This window comes from Lutra lutra, chromosome X (assembly GCF_902655055.1).
Source record: "Lutra lutra chromosome X, mLutLut1.2, whole genome shotgun sequence".
NCBI classification, from domain to species: domain Eukaryota; kingdom Metazoa; phylum Chordata; class Mammalia; order Carnivora; family Mustelidae; genus Lutra; species Lutra lutra.
The window spans coordinates 27,861,732-27,886,066 of record NC_062296.1 but is presented as its reverse complement, the minus strand read 5'-3'; the positions used below and the strand labels follow the sequence as shown (position 1 = coordinate 27,886,066).

General features: G+C 44.3%; 1 protein-coding gene and 1 pseudogene across 1 annotated transcript; one reads left to right on the top strand and one right to left on the bottom strand.

Annotated features, from left to right (window-relative positions):
- Positions 1 to 119: 119 nt before the first annotated feature.
- STEEP1 (STING1 ER exit protein 1) lies at positions 120 to 20,749 on the bottom strand. The gene is made up of 7 exons (XM_047716172.1): positions 20,549 to 20,749; positions 17,887 to 18,004; positions 7,687 to 7,728; positions 5,137 to 5,275; positions 4,549 to 4,638; positions 3,859 to 3,951; positions 120 to 2,687 (listed from the first exon to the last, which is right to left on the bottom strand). The coding sequence occupies exons 1-7, from the start codon at positions 20,670 to 20,672 to the stop codon at positions 2,625 to 2,627; spliced, it is 669 nt and encodes a 222-aa protein (XP_047572128.1). The 5' UTR covers positions 20,673 to 20,749; the 3' UTR covers positions 120 to 2,624.
- On the top strand, positions 2,025 to 2,137 carry LOC125092576 (uncharacterized; annotated as a pseudogene).
- Positions 20,750 to 24,335: the final 3,586 nt, after the last annotated feature.

The window sequence follows — 24,335 nt, the reverse complement described above, 5'->3', positions numbered from 1 at the left end:
ACCCACAGTGCTAAGGATTCCAAAAGGGTGGAGACAAGCTAGTTTTTAAAAAGCTTTTCAATTTCTCTTACGCGGTAGAATTACACCTCCAAATGTCAGTAATTATTACAGTGGAAACATTTTACATTTTACTATTTTATTACAGTTGATAATCTGCACAAACACAAAACAAAACAGAGTTAAGACTCTCCGAAATTCCAATATGGTTCTTAGTACTAACATTAAAACACTGTACTTGCTGCTAAAATACTACAAGAAAATAAAGAGACTAGAGAAAGCACAATGTATCACAGTGTAAGTAGTTCAATATGAAAGCAGCCAAATTAAAGAGCACATGTTTATTTGGTACTAATGACATCATGATTTGCAGTCTTAAAGATGAAGCAAAGTGCACAATTTGAACCAGCTGTTAAAATGGTTTAGGGTTAGTATCTAAGGACAAATATTTCAGAAAATATGTGGAAAGGTGACGACACATTTGCTACAGGGAGTCCTCTATGTGTCTTTACAGCACCTTTTACTTGGTTTCTCTAAATGAAATTGCTATCTGTTCTCAATAATAGATTTTTTTTTTTTAAATCCCATAGGAGAAGCAATTCAGCCTAGTTCTATAGTCAGATTTTTGGCTTTATCACTTCCTGGCTATGGGATCTTAGGAAACTTATGCTCTCAGAGCCTTCAATTCTCATCTGTGAGATGAGAATGGGAACAGACCGATCTCATAGGACTGTCATCTTGTTTTGACTAGGTCATACCCACGAAGTGCCTTCCATGGCACGTAACACAGAGCGAGCAGCCATTAAAGAGTATTGTCATCATCCGTAAGCTCCTGCAGATTTTTATATAAGGACTGATAAAATAACCATCCTTCAAATCTAAAAACAGAACAGGTTTAGTGGACGTGAGAGCATGAGAGTGGCCATGTGAGGAGGCTGTGATCACAGAGCAGAAGTTTGGATCTCTAGAATCTTGGATCTCAGACGTGGTGGACATGGCAGCCAGGCTACGGTCATGGGAGTTTATGGCTACAGAGGCGTGAAGGTAAAGGTCACTGTTTGGAGGTGAGGTCAAGGAGTTGCGAGGAGATTATGGTCGGCCATCTACATGCTGTCCAAAGTATCTTTCAGAACGAGGACAGGAAATGAGGTGGACAGGAAGACTCGGTCGCAAAGACCTCACTGGATGCAGGAGAACTCAAGAAGATGGCAACACAGCCCCACCTGGCTTTCCAGGGCCCCCTGCCGCTCCTCTTTCTCCCAGTTCTTGCTAGCTCACATCTACCCCCTACTCCAAGCTACTCTGCATTCCAAATAAGGAAGGCAGGGGAAAAAGCAAGGAGAAATGTCCTATTATTTCCCAGCAGCGCCTTACACACGTCTTGGGCGACTGCTGAGCGTCAGCTTTCCACTGTAGAGAGTACGAGGCGATTAAAAGCCTCTTCCGGCCCAACAGCTTGTAACACAGGTGAACAGATAAAAACACGCATATAACACTCCGTATTGTTATCACTGAAACAGCGTGACATTAACTAATTTTTTTTAAGATTTAATTTATTTACTTGAGAGAGACAGAACTAGAGAGAGCAGGAGCTGGGTGGGGAGGGGCAGCCTCCCCGCTGAGCAGGGAGCTCGATGCGGGGCTCCATCCATCCTCAGGAGCGTGACTGAGCCGAAGGCAGAGGCTTAACCAACGGAGTCACCCCGGTGCCCCTAAATATTTAAAAAGACAACACTCCTCTACAAATAGCAAATGTGAAATACGAGCCGGCCGACAGCTACTTTTGTTTTGTCTCAGTATCAGTTCTTACTCTAGGTCTCCCTCCTGTACCCACATATGGAAGCAGGCGTCCTCCTAGCTGCCTGACGGGATGGTGGTCACCTTGGGTTGCTTACTGAGACCCCATTTTCATTTAGACCTGGGCTACCCTACCCGCCCCCGCCCCCAATCTGGCTGTTCCTTCTTTAGGTACAAAGGCCAGTAAGGAATAACGCATCTACAGCTTTACCATTTGAAGTAAAGGAAGAAAGACTATATTTTCAGGGATCATTTCTGTAGTTTGTTACCAAGGAAGTTTCTCTGAATGCGAAGCTAAAGGAAGCTTTATGGACATTCTGGCTTTCCACGGATTCCTTTCTGACAGGAGAGAGGTTCAAACCATAGCCAATTCCTGCCCGTCTAAGAATAGTCACTTAAAAGAATCATAATTGCTGTAACTTTAAATATAATCCATGCCACTTTCTCTGTGATACATCATAGTACTTTTTAAAAAAATCTATAAACATTTTATTAGCTTTGAAGAGGGACTAAGAAGAGCTACTTTCAAAACAAGAGACACTCAAGCCTCGGTGTGTTCAGACTTTCCACACAGCTGAAGAAGTTTACAGCAAATGCACAAAAAATAGTACAGAAGACCTATATACAGAAAGATTTAGAAAACCCATCTCTAGAAAGCAGGTCGGACGGACTCAAAGCCCTCACCGAATGTAGGAACAATCAATGGCAAGTAATGGAAAGCCTTCCACTGGGGCCAAAAGGTGACCACCAGTCTGTGGAGTCAAGAAACAGTTCTTTTTCCTCCTTGTCTAAATGCCCACTTCCGGTCTGGGCTGAGAGGAAGGTCCTGATCACTTGAACTGGTTGTCAATCAAGGTCCCCTTCATCTTTGCTTTCTTGGCTTCCAGTTCAGCCTAGAAAGGAAGAAAAACATATGCCCTGAGCGATGCCATGACATTCTTATTTTCCTTCCTTCTCCTAACTGCCCAGACACTATCCTTTTGTGTTCACTTAGTATAGAAAGTAGAACAGTGGTTGGCAAATCGTTACGTATCTCTATCAACTGCTTTCCAACCTTTCTGGTATTATGCTATACATAGAAAACGATGGCGTCTGTGTGGTAAAAGGCTGCGGTCAAAGGTGATCAGCGCAGGGCTCCTACAGCCCCAGGCCCTTCAAAGGGCTGAGGGAATCAATACCATGATATACCAGTATCCCATTTCTGGCAGAATAAGACGAGAAAGACTATTCTGGAACAGTGTTACTTCATGTCATACGGTCCGTGAACTGCTGGTTGTTGGTTCATGCAAGATATGTATAAAAATCAAGAGTTAGCATCTAGAACCTCGCACAGTAATTTGCCAGCGTCGTAACAAAATCAAATAATTTAGCATGAGCACTTGAGGCAAATGCATTTTTATGGCATTTTATAGATTATAAATCTGTTCTTGACAAACTGGAGATTTAAAAAAAGAAGCAAGCCCCAGTCCTTCCCCTAGGCAAATGGGATAGGCACGGCTCTAGACCACGATGGCAGGGCAATGCCGTGCCCAAGACCCACCACCTGTCACCAAAGGAAGCTCTCCGGTCATCAGACTGCACCACCACAGCCTCCGATGAGGCACCAAGACAGTGATGGCCGATTTTAAAGAACTAGCAAAAGTACACTGTTATCAAGAAGACCCACCTTGCCGGCGCCATCAAATGCAAGCGTGCATGCGCCATGAGTCTGTGACTCACACAGAAAGTAGGGGCGGCCCCGGGGCTTTAGGGAGCCCCAAGGCCCCCATCCCAGTGAAGCCAATGTAGCACAGCTGTAGGCCCTCCCCACCCAGGTGCGCATTCACGAATCCCGGGTAGCAGGTTCAAGTACCGGCCCAGTCAGGGCTGGCCGGCGAGTACTCTAACTTGGGGCCTGGAGCCTGTGGTCGCTAGACAGAGTACACCGACCGTGACGGGCCAGGGTGAGACAGCTGGCCACCAGCTACCCGGTGCCCCACACCCGGCACATAGACTTCCTGCAGGATCTCTCCGACTGCCGGAAGGTCTCTCAGACCAAGAAACCCTTGCCGCCCGGGCACTCACCAGCTCCTGCAGTCGCCGTTTGCTCATGCCCTTGCGCTCCAGCTGCTTTTCGATCACTTTGGCATTCTGTGCATACGAGTCGGCGACTTCTCTCTGCGGGGGGGAGAGCGGCACCCGGGACCCGGCAGTACCAGTGAGTCCCAGAGACCGTAAGTAGCAATTCCTGCTCCTCGGATCTCAGAATTGTTCCTGAAACGGACTCTGTTCCCTTTCAACTCGTCAGCTGTTCAATAATCCAGGAGAGCTCAGGTTTCGGCCGAAACCATTTGAAAAACAACAGATAACATCTCTCTGTAAACCTCATTATACTGAAGGACCGTAAAGGTAACTGCTCGTACTGCTAAGGAGAGCCTCACAAGCCACTCGAGCCAGACTGACGGGACCTCAAACTGCAGAGTCCGATAGGTTTTAGGGATGAAGAGGGATGAGGGATTTGCCCCCTGAAAGCATCTCAAAACCAGTATGAAAATGCCACTGATCCAGTCCAACTCCCTGGTTCTCATTTTACAGATGCCCTAGGGATCCAGAGAGACAGGAACGGGCCTGGGGTCCTCTAGTTTCTTACTAACACAGTAAGGCCTGGAAGCAACATTTCTCATTATTCCGATACTCGAATGGGCTGGTTCTAGAGTCCCAGGTCCTTCCGGGCCCACCCCCCAATCCAGTTCCCTTGGGAGCAGAAGCACTCACAGCCTCAATCTCCTCTTCCTCTTCATCAATGGTAGACACCGTAACGGAGCTGAACTTGCCCATGTCTTTGGTCCGTTTGGTCATCATCACCTGGAGTCACAGGAGGAGGAATCAGTCTCGTTCACTGCAAGAGGCTCTGTGAGCTGCACGTCACGCACGCGTGTCCACGCACACACCTGACTGCAGGGTGAGGCGGTCTGGCGGGGGGGAGGACGGTGAGGCTGGCCTATCTAAAAGTGCCAGTAGATTTTTTTTTTTTTCTATTTGGATTCTATTTTTCTAAAATTTGCCATCAAGGCTTTTTAACTTTCACTTTAACTGTCCACACTGAAAAAGGAAGAGATTTCAAAGGAAATCAATGTGAATCAAAACCATACAATTCCTAACTTCACTCCTGGGACAGCCGTAGGAAAGAAGAAAAGAACACATAATAGAGGTTACATTAACATCTGCTCACCCATAAAAATGGCATCCTCTTAATAAAGCATGTGTCCAAAAAGGGCACTTTCTCATTACACTCATTGAAAGATGGAGGGCGATCCGGAGATTCGCAGCTATATGAACCGGTCGGTCTCCTTCAGTAATTACCTTCTTAGGGGGCTCTTGCTTCTGAGTGTAGATATTCGTTTTACCAAAACCCTGGCCGAACTTGACTACTGCGCCATCCACAATGAAAGTCACGGGGGCATTCTTGGGCTGGGACTGATAGAAGAGGGGCAGTCCACACCTGCAAACAGCAGAGTCAGCCTCTGGGAAGCTCAGAATCCAAATCCCCAAAACGCCGATTCACAAAGCGCGCTCAGACACTGGGAACAGTTGCGTTCGTGGCATAAACTGAGGACTCGCTCCTTCCGGTGTTTCCCAGAACTGCTGCCTAAGAATCACTGAGGAATCACTTTACCAAGTAAGAATCTGTTACAGCTGCTGCTCAGACTCCCCGCTCCTTCCAAAGATCCTCATTCAGCAAGTCTGGAAGCTGAGGCCTGGGAATCTATCACTTTCCTCAGCATCCCAGGTGATTCTCAGCATTGGACAAGTTTGGGAAATGCTGGCGCCCGCTGCTGCTTGCTTTCCCGTTAAAGCCACTGCCACTCCGGGGCGCCTGGCTGCCTCGGCTGGGAGAGCATGTGACTCCAGATCACGAGGTTGTGAGTCTGAGCCCCATGCTGGATGGAAAAATTACTTAATAAATAAAAATTTTAAAATACAAGTTTCTGAAAAAAAATTTATATATATATATAAATTTATATATATATATAAATTTATATATATATATATATAAATTTATATATATATATATATTTATATATATATATTTATTTATTTATATAAAACCTGCTGGGGCGCCTGGGTGGTACAACCGACTCTTGGTTTCAGCTCAGGTCATGATCTCAGGGTCGTGGGATCGGGCCCCACGCCAGGCTCTGCACTCAGCGAGGAGACCGCTTGGGTTCCCCTCTCTCTCTTTCTCACTCTCTAATAAATAGATATATCTTTAGGAAAAAAAAAACTGCTGCCATTCTTCCCAGAAGTCTGGGTACCTAGCATGGGGGGTTTGTCTAGTTTTGTTTGGGTTTTTGTAGTGTCGAGAAGGGGTGTAAAGCTCCCCAGCAGTGGCCGGCCAACTGCTCTAGGAAGTAATCATCATACTTTCTTGGGTCGGTCAGTTTTGTTCTACTTTTTCAGCTACATGAAGTACTCATAAGACATGATAAACTGGTGGGGGGCCGCCTGGCTGGCTCAGTTGGTGGAGTGTGACTCCTGACCTTGGGGTTGTGAGTTTGAGACCCATGTTGGGTACAGACGTTACTTAAAAATCGGATCTTTAAAAAAAAAAAAAAAAAGACACAAACTGAAGTTGACAACTCTAGTGTGGCTGGGAACTAAATTGCCTTCTTAGCCATTTCCATGCCTTGATTCTCCTCGCCTGAGTCTTCTGAGAGCCAAGGTGTAGCTGTTGTGCCATCAACCAGATGGAACATACTGTAGTTTAGTATTCTCACTGTTAACGGCCAAAAGCTGGACATGTAGATATAGCTTTACAGAACAGTCTCTAACGCTCTTGTGGGTCTACGGGCCCTCCAATAGGCTTTATAAGTAAGTCTGGATTACATTACGTTATGTTCCATTCACCATACGAGCCAGCGATTCCACTCCAGAGAAAACACGTGTCCCCACCAAGGTTTATACTAGAATGTTCGTAACAGCTTTATGCAGGACAGTCAAAACCGTCAGCAACTCAAATGCCCTCGTACAGGGGGAGAGGGACAATGGAGCCATGGACACTACTCACCAGGGCTCGATCCCAGGACCCTGAGACCATGAACTGAGCCGAAGGCAGAGGCTTAACCCACTGAGCCACCCAGGTGCACCTGTAGGTAACATTTTTAGAAAAGGCAAAACTGTAGCTACAGAAGGCAGCTCAGCAGCTGCCAGTGGGGGAACACAGAGAAGGGGACTGACTACAAAGGGCAGAGGAGGCTGGGAATGGCCCGCATCGCGGCAGGGTGGTGTTAGCGGACTGTATGTTTCTGTCATGAGTTCTCAGACTGTATGCTTAACACGGGCAAATCTGGGGAGCACCTGGCTGGCTGTCAGGAGAGCAGGCGAAAGTTGGTATTGGGGTGGTGAGTTCAAGCCCCACAGTGGGCACAGAGATTAGTTAAGAGAAAAAAAAAAAGGACAGGGGCACCTGGGTGGCTCAGTAGCTAAGTGTCTGCCTTTGGCTCAGGTCATGATCCCAGGGTCCTGGGATAGAGCCCCATTTGGGCTCCCTGCTTAGCGAGAAGCCTGCTTCTCCCTCTCCCACTCCCCCTGCTTGTGTTCTCTTTCTTGCTGTCTCTCTCTCCGTCAAATAAAATCTTTTTTTTAAAAAGGCAAATTTTATCATATGTAAATTATATCTCTATTTAGAAAAATGATACAATGTTAAAAAAAAATTTCTGTGGCCAGCTGGTCAGAGATGTGACTTCGACTAGTCTGAGAAGCATATTGGTATTTGTGTAGTTGAAGTTCGAAGGCAGTTGGGATTACAAGGATAAAGATAATAGAGAATGGCATCCACATAATTCCTTCCTGAACACACTACCGCCTTTGCTTTTGTGTGATTGGGAGAATCCCACGCTGTTAGACACGTACTTTGCACACTTCTTCCTGTACTGTCGCTCAATGCCTTCAGGCCTGTGCAGGAAATGGAAGTAAAAAAAAAAAAAAAGGTATGAACAAATGAGCAGCAGGAGCTGTAGTCACAGCAGCAGGCAGGGTCACGGTGATAACAACAACAACAACAACAATAATAATACCAGCACCCACATGTACGCAGTGCTCAAGAACATATGTCCGAAGCCATTTAAGCCTTACAGCAACCCAAGTTCCTATTACCATTCCTATTTTCCACATGAAGGCACAAACCTAAGCACATGATTTGCCCCAGGTCAGAGTCCAGAAGCAGAATAGGCTACATTCAAGCCCAGGCCACCAAGCCCACAAGAGCGCCTTAGGTAAGCAACTCTGCCACCCACCCAAGATGCTTAACACAAACCTGGGACTCATCCTTGACTCCTCTTTCTCTTACTGCCCACACCCAGTCCATCAGCAAATCCTAAGGATTTTCTCTCCAAAAAAAAGATCTTGAACCAGTCTGCTTTGCTCCACCTTCCGGCCACCATCTCTTCCTTGGCCGACTGTCCTAGCTTCCGGACTGGTCTCCTCACTTCCTTGCCCCTTGTTTGTTTCCATTTTTTTAAAAGGCCATATGCATACATGGCATATGTAAGAATATAAAGAAAAGTAAATACCCTCCCACCCACCCTTCACCCACCCAGTTCTCTTCCCCAGCGGCAAATACTGCTTCTGGTTTCTTCTGTTCCTCCCAGAGATAGTTGACGACTCAAGCAAGGAATCCTTACTGACATAATAAAGAAAATATATTTTATTTCTTTCCCTTTTTAGACCAACGCAGCATACCTTACACTTCTTTGTTCTTCATTTGTTTGCCAAAAAAAATGTGTCCTGGTTAGAAAATTCATAGGGGACCCTTCCTTACCAATTGACAAAGAGGTGCCTCATTCTTCATAAGAGCTGCACTGTATTCCTTTGTGTGGATAAACCGAAAAGTCTTTTACCTGTTGGATAAATTCCTAGAAGAGTATCCGCTTTAAATTCTGAGAAATACTGCCAAATTACTCTCTAGGGAAGTTGAACCAATCTACGTTCCTACCACCAATGTGAAAGTTGTGTTTCTCTCCAGTCTCACCAACACAGGATGTGATTAAATTGCACAACTGTCAATCTGACACATGAAAACTGTGCTCTCATAATTTGCATTTCTTTTTTTAAAGAGTCAAAGGTGAGGCATCTTTTCGTGTATTTTATAGGCATTTGTGTTTTCTCTTTTTGGGTGAACTGTCAGTTCATATCTTTTGCCTACTGAGTTGTCTTTTTATTTTCTAGACTTGCAAATGTTGACGGGCCTTATAAATATTTCTTCCCCAGTTTGACTGGGGAAATTTGAGATTTGGGGGCAGTCAAATCGAAAGCAAGTGCGCGCATGTGTGTGGTATTTGGTTAGGCCTTCCCCTGTTCTAAATTCATACCTAACATACAAACTTTAACTACTATTCTAGAATCTGCTTCCGCTACTGTTACACTCCAAATCATTCTTTAAACAGAGGCAAGAGTGGCTTCCTAAGACACCTAGAATAAAATCTAGCCTCCTTACCATGGCCTCCCAGGCACCAGCTGAGCACAAAACTGGGCCCATCTCCTTTCACAGATGCCCTCCCTCCCTCACCATGAACCAGCCACAACAGACCTCTCTTCTTTGAACAAACAAGTGCTTTCCCACCTCGGACCTTTCACACACACACTTCTCTCTCCCCAGAATGCTCTTCTCACTGCTTTTCCATTCTCATTTTTGGGGTCTCAGCCACTTTTTCAAAGAAGTTTTCACGATATTCTTTGTATGAGCCATTTGTTTCATTCACAGGACCTCCCAGAATCATAATGACTTTATTTTTCCGTCATCCCACTGGACTGTAAGGCCCATGAGATCAGAGATTAACAGAGACCATGCCTGTCTGACCACTCTATCCCCAGAACCGAGCAAAGTACTAGAAACAAAATAGACATGCAATAAAACACTGGTTGAAAGAATTCTTTTAAGAATTTGGTTTAGTGAGGAAAATTACCATCATGGAGGTAAGTTCTTTTTTTTTTTAAGATTTTATTTATTTATTTGACAGAGATCACAAGTAGGCAGAGAGGCAGGCAGAGAGAGAGAGGAGGAAGCAGGCTCCCCGTGGAGCAGAGAGCCCGATGTGGGGCTCAATCCCAGGACCCTGGGATCATGACCTGAGCCGAAGGCAGAGGCTTTAACCCACTGAGCCACCCAGGCACCCCTGGAGGTAAGTTCTTAAATGGAGAAATGTATACCATATAATGGGAATGTAGAGGTGGGAGCACCAAGTCTGTCTGAGGCAGTCATGGAAGGCTTCATGAGGAGGTGGCTGAAAGCCAATGGTCCTGATAGCAAGCAGTATTTCAAGCAGTGGGAATATTATGTGCAAAGCCAAAAAGCACAGCATATTCAGGGAATTATAAATAGTCTAATGTTAGTAGGATTTTAAAAAATCAAGAGTACTACTGGTCTGACAAAAAGATTTGTAAGCTTATCCTATGAATGACCATATGGCAACAAATGAGATAATCGAGATGAAATGGGCAAACTCCTAGAAAAATAGAATAAGATAAACTACCAAAACCCACTGGAAAAGAAACAGAAAATCTAAATAGACTATTCCATGTAAAGAGATTTAATTAGTAATCAAAACACTCTGCACAAAGAAAAGCCTGGGATGAGTGGCTTCACTGGTGAATTCTACTAAAAGTTCAAAGAATTAATACCAAAGTTTCACAAACTTTTCAGAAGAGGAGGAAACACCTTCCAGCTCATCGTATGAAGCCAGGATTACCCTGATACCAAAACCAGACAAAGGTACAACAACAACAACAACAAACTAGAGATCAATATTGCTTACAAACACACAGGCAGAACTCTTCAAAAAACAAAAAAATACTAGCAAACTGAATCCAGGAGCATAGAAAAAAGATCATATAACATGACCAAGTAGAATTTATCCCAGGACTACAAGACTGGTGCAACATATAAAAAAATTAATCAAAGCCAAGACACCATAGTAATAGAACAAAAGAGGGAAAAAATGATCATCTCAACATCTCAACAGACACAAAAGAAAAGCAGCTGACAAAATTCAAAACCCTTATTAATATACTAGGCATAGAAGGGAACTTTCTGCACCTGATAAAGGGCACCTATGAAAAACCCACAGTTACTAACAGTTACATAAACTAATATCATACTTAATGGGGAAAGACAGAAAGCTTTTCTCCTAGGATCAGGAACAAGACAAGGATACACACTCTCAACACTTCTATTCAACATTGTAGGAGAAGTTCTAGCCAGGGCAACTGGCAAGAAAAAGAAATAAAAAGCATCCAGATTGGAAGGGAAAAAGTAAAACAATCTCTATCTGTAGATGACATGATCTTACACACAGAAACCCTAAAGAACACACAAACATACAATTAGAGCTAATAAACAAGTTTAGAAAGACTGCAGGTTACATGATCAACATATAAAAACTAATGGAGTCCTATATACTAAAAATGAACAATAAAAAATAAAGATAAGAAAACAATTCCAGTTATAATAGCATCAAAAAGAATAAAATACTGGGGTGCCTGGGTGTCTCAGTCATCAAGTGGCTGCCTTCAGCTCAGGTCATGATCCCAAGGTCCTGGGATCGAGTCCCCCACTGGGCTCCTTGCTCACCAAGGGAGCCTGCTTCTCCCTCTCCCTCTCCCCCTGCTTGTGCTCCCTCTCTCTCTGTGTCTCTGTCAAATAAATAATAAAACCTTAAAAAGAATAAAATACTTAGGAAAAATTTAACAAAATAAGTGCAAGACTTGTGCACTGAAAACTATAAAACATTGCTGAAAGAAATTAAAGAACACCTAAGTAAATGGAATGACATTCCATGTTCGTGGACTGAAGACTTAACATTAAGATGGTAATACTCCCTAAACGAATCTACAGCTTCAAAACAATCCCTATCAAAATCGGAGCTGGCTTTTTGCAGAAATTGACAAGCTGATCCTAAAATTCACATGGAATTACAAGGAATCTAGAATAGCCAAAACAATCCTGAAAAAGAACAAAGTTGGAGGACTCACATTTTCTGATTTCAAAACCACAAAAGCCACAATAATCAAGACAGGGTAGTACTGGCATAAAGACAGACAGATCAATGGAATGGAACAGAGAGTCCCAATAAACCCATACATATATCGCTAGCTGATTTTTGATAAGGGTACCAAGACCATTCAAAGGAGAAAGAACAGACTTTCCATAACTGGTACCAGGACAACTGGATATCCACATGTACAAGGATGAATTTATTACATACTTATATCACACTGTCTAAAAAAATTAACTAAAAAAAATTTTTAACTCAAAATGGATGAAAGGCTTAAACCTAAGAATTAAACTATAAAACTCTTAGAAGAAAATGTAGACATAAACCTTCAAGACCTTGAATTAGGCAATGGTTCCTTAGCTAAGACTCCTATAGCACAAGCAAAGAAAAAAATAAGCTGGACTTGATTAAATTAAAAACTTTTATGCTTCTAAAAGTATCACCAAAAAGAGTGAAAAGGCAATCCACAGAATGGGAGAAAATGTTTGCAAATCATCTATCTGTTAGGGGGTTAGCATCTATAATATATGAATTCCTATGACCCAACAATTAAAAAGACAAATACACCAATTAAAAAATGGGCAAAGAATTTGAACAGACATTTCTCCAAAGAAGATACACAAATGACCTCAAGGTACACGACATGTATGACCCAGCTATTCATAAGCCTACACCCGTGAGAACCAAAAACATGTTCACACAAAATCCTGTACACATGTCCACACGTTTACAACATTACCCATAATAGTAAAAAAAAAATTTTTTTTAAAAGGAAACAGTCCAAATGCCCATCAACTGATGAACAGATAAACGACATGTGGTATGTCCTTACAATGGAATGTCATTCAGCCACAAGAACGAATAAAGTACCGAGTCATTCTACATTGTGGATGTACCTGGAAAACATGCTAAATGAAGAACGGTAGACACCAAAAGCTACAATATTTATGGTTCCTTTTTTTTTTTAAAGATTTTATTTATTCATTTGACAGACAGAGATCACGAGTAGGCAGAGAGGCAGGCGGGGTGGGGGGGATCAGGCTCCCAGCTGAGCAGAGAGCCCAATGTGGGGCTCAATCCCAGGACCCTGGGATCATGACCTGAGCCGAAGGCAGAGGCTTTAACCCACTGAGCCACCCAGGTGCCCCTTCATGGTTCCCTTTTAATGAGGTACCTAGAATAGGAAAACCCATAGGGACAGAAAGTAGATTAATGGTTGCCAGGGGCTGGGGGAGAAGGAAGTGGGGAGTGACCATTATTAGGTATAAGGTTTGTTTTAGGGGGGTGAAGAAAATGCTCTGCAATTGATGATGGTTGCACAACCGTGTGGATATAGTAAAACCACTGGATTGCACCCCGTAAAATGGTGAGTTTTATGCTCTATGACTTCCCCCTCGTCTCCGAGGGTGGAGGTGAGTCATTAGGACTTTTCAAAAACTTCCCTGGATGGTGTGCTAACACAGCCAAGAGGCACTTCACAGAGGTGCATATGAAGACGAGTAAAACTGCAGAGGAATAATTACGTGCATCTTACAAGGCCAAAGTGCTTTCCAAAGTCATTGTAACTATTTACGGTCCTTCTGGTACTGCAGAGACTCCTACAGCTCTTTGACAACACATGGGTATTGTTTTCCCAGTTGAGGGATAAGGAAACTGGGGCCCAAAAAGGTTAAGCGAGTTGCTTCAAGTCTCACGGTGGTGCTGCTCCACCATCTTTAACAGCCCGCCTCTCCGCTTATGTCAAACGTGCCATGATTCACTAGCATCACGTGACTAGGGCCCTAGCCATAGTTCTGGTTCCATGTAACTTATACTTCCATATAACTTCCTACTGGGACTCTAAATTCAACCTCAGCCTGAAGGGAGAGATCCACCATACAACAGACTTCTAGAATCCTGGAGTCAGCCCATCTCATAAGCCTGAGCTTTGAAAACAAAGGATTTTTTTTTAAGATTTTATTTATTTATTTGACAGAGAGAAATCACAAGTAGGCAGAGAGAGAGGAGGAAGCAGGCTCCCTGCTGAGCAGAAAGCCCGATGTGGGGCTTGAACCCAGGACCTGGGATCATGACCTGAGCCGAAGGCAGTGGCTTAACCCACTGAGCCACCCAGGCGCCCCAGAAAACACAGGATTTTAAGTAAAGGGGACTGTGTATTTCTTGGTGAGAAATTTTCAAACACCAGTGCCAAAGAGGATTTTGTCAAGTTTGCAACAATTCATCTACTCTAACCATGTGCCAACAATCAGGCAAAGTGTACTAAGGGTTTTGGAAGTACAAGGCAGGATTCTTGCTCTCAAAAAGTTCATGGAAGTGAGACGAGATACTGAACTGGCATAAGGAAGTGATTAATATGAACTAGGTAGCTGCACTAACTGACTCTGGTCTAGGATTACGTGAGGGAGGGAAGGCCAAAAACAAAACATTTTTCCTGGTTGTGGCAGTCTCTAAGATGGTCCCCAATAATCCTTGCGCCCTGGTATTGACACCCAGTGTAGTCTCCTCCCAAACTAAATAGGGCTGACCTGGGACGCCTGGGTGGCTCGGTGGGTTAAAGCCTCTGCCTTCGGCTCAGGTCATGATCCCAGGGTCCTGGGATTGAGCCCCACATCGGACTTTCTGCTCCACGGGAAGCCTGTTCCTCCTCTCCCTCTGCCTGCCTCTCTGCCTACTTATGATCTCTGTCTGTCAAATAAATAAATAAAATCTTTAAAAAAATTTAAAAAATTAAAGATTAAAATAAATAAATAAATAAAGTAGGCTCCAAACGTGGAGCCCAACATGGGGCTCGAACTCACAGCCCTGACACCAAGACCTGAGCCAAGATCAACGGTGGGATGCTCAATCGAGGAGCACCCCCACACACACCCCTGGGCTCCCGGGCACATGGGGAGTGGGCAGACTACATGTGTTCAGCAACCGGTGCTCGCACACACCCCTGGCTAAGGAGGGAAATGCACCCCTCCCCTCAGGAGGGGAGCACACTAGAGTGGGCCACTGGACAGACTGCTCATGATTAGAGCAGGAACAACAACTGGGGGGGGCGGGGGAGTTTACTCTGCCTTGTTGGTAAACTCTGAGAACTCTCTGGCCCGACACAGTCACCTGGCCAGAGGCCACGAGCCTGGGCAATACCCAGCCCTAGGGTGAGGTCCCAAAGCTGGCTCGCTTCCAGGACCAGGCTGGTTGGATTCCGGGGTTTCTATTTCAGACTAAGGCCACTCCGTTTTCTGGCCTAGAGGTGAGGGCGTCTGCCTTTTAGTGCCATGGGGGCCTCTGGCCTGCTGTGTTGTTAGATCAGTTTTTGTATTAACTGAGTAATACACAACCGTTCAATATATAGAAATACTATACACATTAGTATATGTAACTATGATATATATAATAAACACATCATAAATCTTAGTGATCTTAAAGATACATATAAAAGATTTTACTTATTTTAAAAGATTTTACTTATTTATTTATTTATTTGAGAGACGGAGAGAGAGTGCACGTGAGCTCAAGCAGGGGGAGCGGCAGAGGGAAAGGGAGAAGCAGACTCCCTGCTAAGCAGGGATCCGGATGTGAGGCTTGATCCCAGAAACCCAGGATCATGATCTGGGCTGAAAGCAGACACTTAATGGACTGAGCCACCCAGGCACCCCTCAGTTGGCAATTTTCAACATCAGAAAACTAAACAAGGGTTAATGGAGGGAGAAAAAGACAACGGATTAGCTTCAGATAGGGCATCTTGTCAACCGTCCTATTCATCATAATGGGGTATTCTCCCCGTGCTACCCAAAGGGCATTCCTTTGTAAATTTCATCAATTTTTATAATCTGGTTGTATTACTGGCCTCGAGTTGTATCTTGTGTATGACCAATTTCCTCCTCAGCTGCACAACTCTAGAAGCCTGTGCTCTAGAAGCACAGTGGTGCTCGAGGTCTCATTTGCTACTGAATGTCACCTAGCGGTACTTCCTTTCGTTAGTGTGGCTGACAACAGTTTGGTTTCTTAAATTAACATAGCAAGATGTCAGCCTGTTGCTTTCTCCAGCTCAGCCCTAGAATACAAGCTCCATGCAGGCAGGGTACTTTGCCTGTTTACTGGTTGTACTGGGTTGGATGGTATCCATTAAAAAGTCACATCCTGGGGCACCTGGGTGGCTCAGTGGGTTAAAGCCTCTGCCTTCGGCTCAGGTCATGGTCCCGGGGTCCTGGGATTGAGCCCCACATCGGGCTCTCTGCTCAGCAGGGAGCCTGCTTCCTCCTCTCTCTCTCTGCCTATCTCCTCTGCTTACTTGTGATCTCTGTCAAAAAAATAAAAATCTTTAAAAAAAAAAAAAAGTCACATCCTTCCAGGAATCTCGGAATGTGCCTTTATTTGGAAAGAGGGTCGTTGCAGATATAATTAGTTACAATGAGGTCATGCAGATGAGCAGAATGTGCCCTTAATCCGATGCGACTGGTGTCCCTATAAAAAGAAAAGAAGAAAAACAGAGACCGAGACACAGGGAGAAGGCCACGTGACGATACAGAGACTGAAGTGTTGCATCTGCCAGCCCAGAAACGCCAAGGACTGCCGGCAACCACCAGAAGCTGGGAAGGGCCAAGGAAGGATCCTCCCCTAAAACCTTCCCAGAGACCACGGTGGCTCTGCCAACAGCCTCGTTTCAGACTTCTACTCTCCAGAAATGAGACAGTTTCTGTTGCTTTAAGCCACCCAGCTGTTGGTACTGTTACGGCAGCCCTAGCAAATAAATCCACTGGCATCTCAAAGGCTTCTGGACAGGACCCCGGCACAGAGCAGAAGCTGAGGAAACGAAATGTATGTGAAGGAACGTCTGGACTTTTTAATCCCCTACAACTGACTTCTCTGTGGCCTCAGGCACCTGTTGACGGCCACCCTCCCCAGACATCCATACTTCCTGACACTCTCTCCTCCCATTTTCCACATGGCCAGGTTCCAACTGTTTTGTCTGCTTTTTAAATGTCAGTGCTCCCCAGGATGGTATCTTCAGTCCTCTGTCTTCTTGCTCTACACGCCATATAATGTTAGCCCTTCCCAGGTTTCAGTTCCTTATCTCGGCCAAGGACTCCCAAATCTCAAACAGATCCAACCATGTCACTCCCCTGCTTAAAAGAGAGAGATGGCTCGGGGCACCTGGGAGGCTCAGTCGTTAGGGGTCTGTCTTCGGCTCAGGTCATGATCCCAGGGTCCTGGGATAGAGCCCCGCATTGGGTTCCCTGCTCAGCAGGGAGCCTGCTTCTCCCTCTGCCACTCCCCCTGCTTGTGTTCCCTCCCTCGCCGTGTCTCTCTCTGTCAAATAATAAATAAAATCTTAAAAAAAAAGAGAGAGAGAGAGAGATGGCTCTTGCCAGCAGGTGAGGTCCAAACTTGTCTACTACAGCAATTCACTCTGGCCCCAACTCAGGATGCATGAAGCCCTTCCTGTAAAGTCACGTGGACTACAGTCACCAAGGACCATTCGAAGTTCCCAAGCATACCATAAGTGCTCCTTTCAATGCTTCCATATTCCCTCCACCTGGGATGCTCCTCAGCCCCCTCATCAACTTGGTGAAATCCTAGTTCAAGGCCAAAGACAAATGCCATCATCGTTTGGTGCCTTTCACCACCATTCAGAATGACCCGCTCCCATCTGCTTTCCCATAGCTTTTGGCTTACCACCCCGGCATTTCACTGTATCACAGAAGGTAGCCAGGCCCCCCGCACTGAGCTGCGGGCTCTTCAGTGCTAAGGGCAGTACCTCATTCAACTCCACAGAGCCAGTTCCCTGCTCAGGGCCCGGCACACAGCATGCTAAGACATCACGGATCGAATGAGCTCATTCTACTTGCAAAAAACCCAAATTACAGCTATCGAATGGCAACAGAATGACATCTCAGCAGCATTTCAACGAAGCACACCAAAGGTATTGCCACATTAACAGAAGTTAGAAAGCTAACACAAATGTCCAAGTGTTGGAGCCCTAAGAACAACCTGTTTAGCACTAGCTGGGGTACTTATATTCCTCAGAAACAGACCGAAACACAAGGAAATCCAAGCATCAGCCTCTTACCTCCGAAGATACATGGTCTCCTCGTCCTCCGTGTTACAAAACTTGTGGGCGTGTTTGGCGGCATCGATCACGCGGGAGCGATCCCGGGGCCTCATGGGCAATTTCTCTAACTGACAGTCTGAAGAAATGGAGTAAGATTCCGTCACCAGAGCTACTGAAAACTACCCTGGGGCAATCACAAGTGTTCAGTGGGGGCCCTTAGCACTGTGATGTTTTACTATAATTACTAATGCTTATGGAAGCCTATTATTGAATTTCCAACTGAAAAGGACTTGGTGTCAGAAGGTCTGGAGCTCCGTTACCACCTTGGTGATCTTTGGCAAATTACTTCCTTTTGTTTTGCTTTTACTCCTTATTGGAAGGATCAGTAGATGACAGTATCTCAAAAGTCCTTCCCAGGACGACAAGTTTGCTATGTTTCTGTAATCATGGTACACTTGGTTTGTGTTCTAATGCATGAGAATCAGAAGAGACAGTCAAGCATCCGGAACCGCCTACGAGGAAGGCATTGGGGAAAGTGGTTAAGTGCTTAGAAAAAAAGAGAGAGGGTCAGTGCTATGCTACATGAGACAGGCAAATGACCCAAACCAGCTGGAGTAGTGTCAATCTGAAAATGATGAAAACATACAGGAAATAAACAAGGTGCAAATAAAAAGCAGATGGAAATTGACAGAATGCAAATGAAGTACCTAAAGGGTCACAGAGAAGTCAAGTGATCACAGTCATTCGAAATTAATGGAGGAAGGGGCGGGGGAGTTGGCACCAGGCAGCCTGCACATTCATTAATCTTCACAATGACCTGCTGGAGTAGACACTTTGTATTCCTAGTTTAGAAATGAGGGAATTGAAGCTTACAAAAGGCAAGACACTTGCCACACATTTACTAAGAGGGAGAACAAGAATTCACTCAATTCTAGGTGATTAAAAGAGAACTCATTTATACAACAAGGATTCGAGGGCTCTCTGGGTACCAACCGCAGTTCAAACACGGTGCTGGGGATTCAGCAAAGTACAAAGCAGAGACCCTGCCCTAATGAAGTTTTCATTCTAGTGGAAGAGGCAGAAAATTTTAAAAAGGAAGAATTATAGGGGCGCCTGGGTGGCTCAGTGGGTTAAGCCTCTGCCTTCGGCTCAGGTCATGATCCCAGGGTCCTGGGATCGAGCCCCACATGGGGCTCTCTGCTCAGCAGGGAGCTGTTTCCCCCTCCCTCTCTGCCTGCCTCTCTGCCTACTTGTGATCTCTCTCTGTGTCAAACGAACAAATAAAATCTTAAAAAAAAATTTTTTAATAAGAATTATATAATATGACCATAGATAATGATAAGCGCTCATAAAAAAATCAGCAAGATATTAAAAGGATGGACAATGATCTCAAATAGGGATAAGTGCTACCAAGAAAAATCAGGCAGGGTTAAGAGGACAAAGAGTAACTAACAAGGGTACCATTTTAGATAGTCAGGGAAGGGACATTTCAGCAGAGACCAGAATAAAATAAGGAAGGAATTCCAGGTGAGGGATGATGGTGTCTTGGATTAGAGTGGCAGAAATGGAAGTAGTAAGAAGTAGTCAGATTCTGGACAGGTTTTCAAGTAGCGGCGAAATGTGTTCATGGACTGGATGGGCATAAGGTAAGGGAAAGAAAGAAGTCAAGATTGCTTCTGAGATTCTGGGTGAATAGTGTTACCACTTACCACACTAGGGTGGAACAGTGGAGAGCAGGAAGTACGGGATCATGAAGTTGATCTGAACGTGATCACTTTGAGAGACCCACCAGATATCCAGTGGAGACAGGGAACAGGCAGCTGGAATTTGAGGGGAAGTGTAAGTTAAAGATGAACATTGGGGAGGAATCGGCATGTAAATGGCATTTAAAGCTTGGGAATGGTTGTGGTCGCTTAGAAGGGAGTGAGTACAAATTGTGAACAGGTGAGAGGACTGAGGCCTAGGGCCTTGCAATGCCTAAACATCAGAAAAGGAGCTAGACATTGAGGAGGGGAAAATCAAGGTAGGAGGAAAACTCCGGAGACTGTGGAGTCTTGGAAGCAAATGACAAAAAGTGTTTTAAGAAGGATGGAATCATCATCTCTGTCAAATGACACAGATGAGAACTAAAATGAGCACCGGCCATTGAGCACTGGCACCACTAACAGGTTCAGTTATTGACCTTGACAAATATGGTTTAGATGGTGAGGTGGGAAGAGAAGTCGCCTGAAGTGAGGTCAACATGGAATGGGAAGTGAGGATGCAGCGACAGGCAACTTTCCAGAAGTTCTGCTATAAAAGCAGCAAAGAAATGGGGTTACAGCTGGAAGAGAACGTAGGATCAAGGGAACACTTTATTCTCGTTTAAGGTTAAGAGCTGTGACAGCCTCCTAGCATGCAGGAGAAAGGTTATAAAGTTTCTAGAAGCGGAGTGGGAGGAAAGGGAGATAAACAGTTAATTTTTTCTGAAGGAGGAATTTAGTTTTGAGGGAAGCCTGGATACACAGAAGGTTAAGCAGAAAAGCTGCACTGGAGTAGGGCAGGGAGGCATCAGCATGGAGCAGGAAAGCCCACCAATCTTCAAAGAGATGCGTCTCCCAGATCACAGCCAGAAAAAACCCGCCCTTGAGAACCCGAAGTTTCGTTTCTTGCAGAGGCCCTCCGGTTCCCGACTACTCACCCAGCACCAGGACCATCTGGCCACACAAACAGTAGTAGACGTGGAGGGGCTTCTCGCCGTCGTCATACTCCTCCCGATCCCGGGTGTCGGAGCAAACCACCGACCGGGACACAACTTTCGGCATCCTTTACAGGAGCAGCGCGAAAACTCTACGCCAAAAATAACGGTCGCGCAGAAATGAGGTCACAGACGGGCGCCAAGCCTTTTCCCAGCCTCAACGCTGGTCACGTGTCAGTAGCTGGCTGGTGGACTTCCGGGCCGTTCCATTTGACCCGGATGCGCAGGGGCGTCCTGAGCTCTCAGAACCTCCTTTGCTTTGGCCTGAGTTAGCTGGGACTGCTTTACTTGGGACACCCTTAATACCATTTAAATTATTCATATATATTTCTGTACATGTATGTATATGCAGTTACATAAAACCAGATATAAAAAAGAACTATGTTTACATATTATAGGGATAATAGAAGTTTTAGGTGTTCCTCTAAATAGGATTTTGGTTTTAATGGCTATACTCAGGTGAGTACCTAATGAAGTAGAGGTATCTTTTTTAACTTGAGATATAATTCATATGACATAAAATTCACCCTTAAAAATGTATAATGCAAAACAAATGTGTAATGCAGTGGTTTTTAATATATTCACAAAGTTGTGCAACCATCACCACTAATTCCAGAACATTTTCATCTTCCCCAAAAGAAATCCCATATAACTAGCAGTCACTCTCCACTTTTTCCCAGCGCCTGGCAAACACGAATCTACTTTAAATCTCTCTGAATTCGCCTCTTCTGGACATTTCATATGAATGAAATTATGCAGCATGTGGCTCTTGGTGTCTGGCTTCTTAGCAATATGTTTTCAAGGTTCATTCATGTTGTAGCGCAAACGGGTAAAAATTAGTAATGAATCAGTAAAAAGGAACCCCATTCTTTCTCATGGCTGACAATCCTGTTGTATGGCTATCCCACATTTTATTTATTCATCAGGTAATGGACATTTGGGCTTTTCCGACTTTTTGGATATAATGATTAATACTACTATGAACATTGGTGTACAAGTTTTTGTGAGGACATATGTTTTTAGTTCCCTTCATTGTATACTTAGGAGTGGAATTGCTGGGTTATATGGTGACTTTATGTTTCACCTTTTGAGGAACTGCCAAGAGTGTTTTCCAAAGCAGCTTTACCATTTTATATCCCCACCAGAATATATATATGATGTTTCTTCATAATCTCACCAGCAATTATTTTTGTCCATCTTTTTGATCATAACTATCCTTGTGGGTGTGAAGTGATATCTCACTGTGGTTTTGATTTTCCTTTCCCTAGTGGCTAATGTTGAGTACCTTTTCATGTGCTGATCGGTTATTTATGTATCTTCTTTGGAAGATACTGAAACTGAAGATACTGAAACTCTTCCAGTACGTTCTTTGTGGAGGACAAGAGCCTGGAGCAATCTAGAACAAGGACACTGAGACAGTTTACATTGGCTAACTTCAAAAATCCAAATGAAAACACCAAAATAGTGGATTTTTAAAAAAGACTTTATGTATTTATTTGACAGAGATCACAAGTAGGCAGAGAGGCAGGCAGAGAGAGAGAGAGAGACAGAGACAGACAGACTCCCCACTAAGGAGAGCCCAATGTGGGGCTCGATCCCAGGACTCTGAGATCATGACCTGAGCAGAAGGCAGAGGCTTAACCCACTGAGCCACCCAGGTGCCCCCAGAAGGAGAGTCTTAAGCAGACTCTGTGCTGAGCGTGGAACCCAACACAGGGCTTGATGTCATGACCCTGATATCACGACTTGAATCGAAACCAAGAGTCAGATGCTTAATTGACTGTGCCACCAGAACCCATTAATAAAGGTCTTAATGAAATAAATCAGTTGCAAATATTCATCTGTTAATACTTATCTATAATGATATTTTACATATTTCATCTTTGAAAAAAGTTTCAACACACCTAAGTACTGCCAAATACTGATACCAAATACCTGATTTTAATTGGGCATATTCATCTTTCAGAAGGCATTTATGAATTCAATTAGATTCTTCTCTTGATATTTGCCTTTTAGCATGTCATTGCATACAGAATAATCACTTCCAATTGAAATTTAGGTGGAAGCTCCTAAAATGCACAGTGAAAATTATTATTATTTTTTTTAATCAGAGAGCTAGAATGCACGCAAGCAAAGCGAGTGGCAGGTAGAGGGAGAAGCAGGCTCCCCGCTGAGCAAGGAGCCCATTGCAGGACTCAATCCCAGGACCTTAGGATCATGATGTGTGCCAAAAGCAGCCATTTAACTGGCTGAACCACCCAAGTGTCCCTGAAGTTGATTTTTTAAAAAGATTTCATTCATTTATTTGACACAGAGAGAGAGAGAGCACTAACGGGGGATTGGGAGCAGGAGAGGGAGAAGCACGCTCCCCGCCAAGCAGGGAGCCCTATATCGGGGCTCAATCCCAGGACTCTGGGATCGTGACCTAAGCTGAAGGCAGAGGCTTAACCGACTGAGCCACCTGGGCGCCCCCAGTGAAATTGACTTTTTTTTTTTTAAAGATTTTATTTATTTATTTATTTGACAGAGAGAGAGAGAGAGAGAGAGCACAAGCAGGCAGAGAGGCAGGCAGAGGCAGAAAGAGAAGCAGGCTCCCCACTGAGCAAGGAGCCTGATGCGGGGCTCGATCCCAGGACCCTGAGATCATGACCTGAGCTGAAGGCAGTGGCCTAATTCACTGAGCCACCCAGACGCCCCTGAAATTGACTTTTTAAATATAGAAATTTCCTTTGCACTTTGCATCAATTTTCGCAAAACACCGCTGGAATTGTAATTTGAGCTCAGAAAAGATATTCATTGCAAACTGGTGTGGGAATGCAAATCTTGATTTTTGTTTTCATTTTTGACAGCACAGGAAGAGATTAAAGTAATGACATTACTCGCAATTGAGACGATGTTAGTTGTCATTGAAATGACTTTACTGAAATGTAAGTTTCACATATAAGCAGTGTTTTGCCTTGTAATTTTCTTTTAAATGAATTAAGTAACAATTTGTCTACAGCAAAAGTTAATTTAAAAAACCATCCAGCGTTCAATAACAGTGGTTGCAAGTGGTTCTCCTCATTCAGAAAATTTTCAACCTCAGCCCTAAGCCCCCCCCCCAAATTTTTTTTTTTAACTTGAAAAACTTCGCCACTGCCAAGCTATTGAACTGCTGTTGGTTGGGCAAGTCAGAATCTTCAGATTCTATTTCTGACAAAAATTCGTGTAACTGACAAGTGGGTTAGTCCATGAGCAAATGACGTGTTGACACTAATGGTTGAAATACACAAGATAGACTCAAATATTTTCCTGCAAAATACCTGCAGTTTAATAATACAATGAATAACCAGAGGATTTAAACAACTCACATTTTCACAAGCTTTGTACAGTTGTCCAACTAAGCTTTGCTTGGCTCCATACATATTCGTAACACATCTTAGCAGGGTCTATTTTAGGTTGTACTGAATTAGTATTTTTCTTGACTTCTTTGAAAATATTCTCATCTGGGGCACATGGCTGGCTCAGTCAGTTGAGTGTCGGCCTTCAGCTCAGGTCATGATCCCAGAGTCCTGGGATCGAGTCCCAGCTCAGGCTCCCTGGTCCACAGGGAGTTGGCTTCTTCCCCTACTCATGCGCTCACTCGCTCTCTCTCTTTCTCTCCCCTCTCAAATAAATAAGTGTTACGGTTAGAAGATTTATGTATTTGAGGGGCGCCTGGGTGGCTCAGTGGGTTAAAGCCTCTGCCTTC

What these genes read in the sequence shown, in the direction of transcription:
- STEEP1 (XM_047716172.1), bottom strand. Translation starts at nt 20,672, where the DNA reads ATGCCGAAAGTTGTGTCCCGGTCGGTGGTTTGCTCCGACACCCGGGAT. An exon ending in CCAGATGGTCCTGGTGCTGG is followed by an intron (nt 18,005 to 20,548) that starts GTGAGTAGTCGG and finishes CCATTTCTTCAG; the next exon opens with ACTGTCAGTTAGAGAAATTG. An exon ending in AGGAAGAGGAGATTGAGGCT is followed by an intron (nt 3,952 to 4,548) that starts GTGAGTGCTTCT and finishes TCCCCCCCGCAG; the next exon opens with AGAGAAGTCGCCGACTCGTA.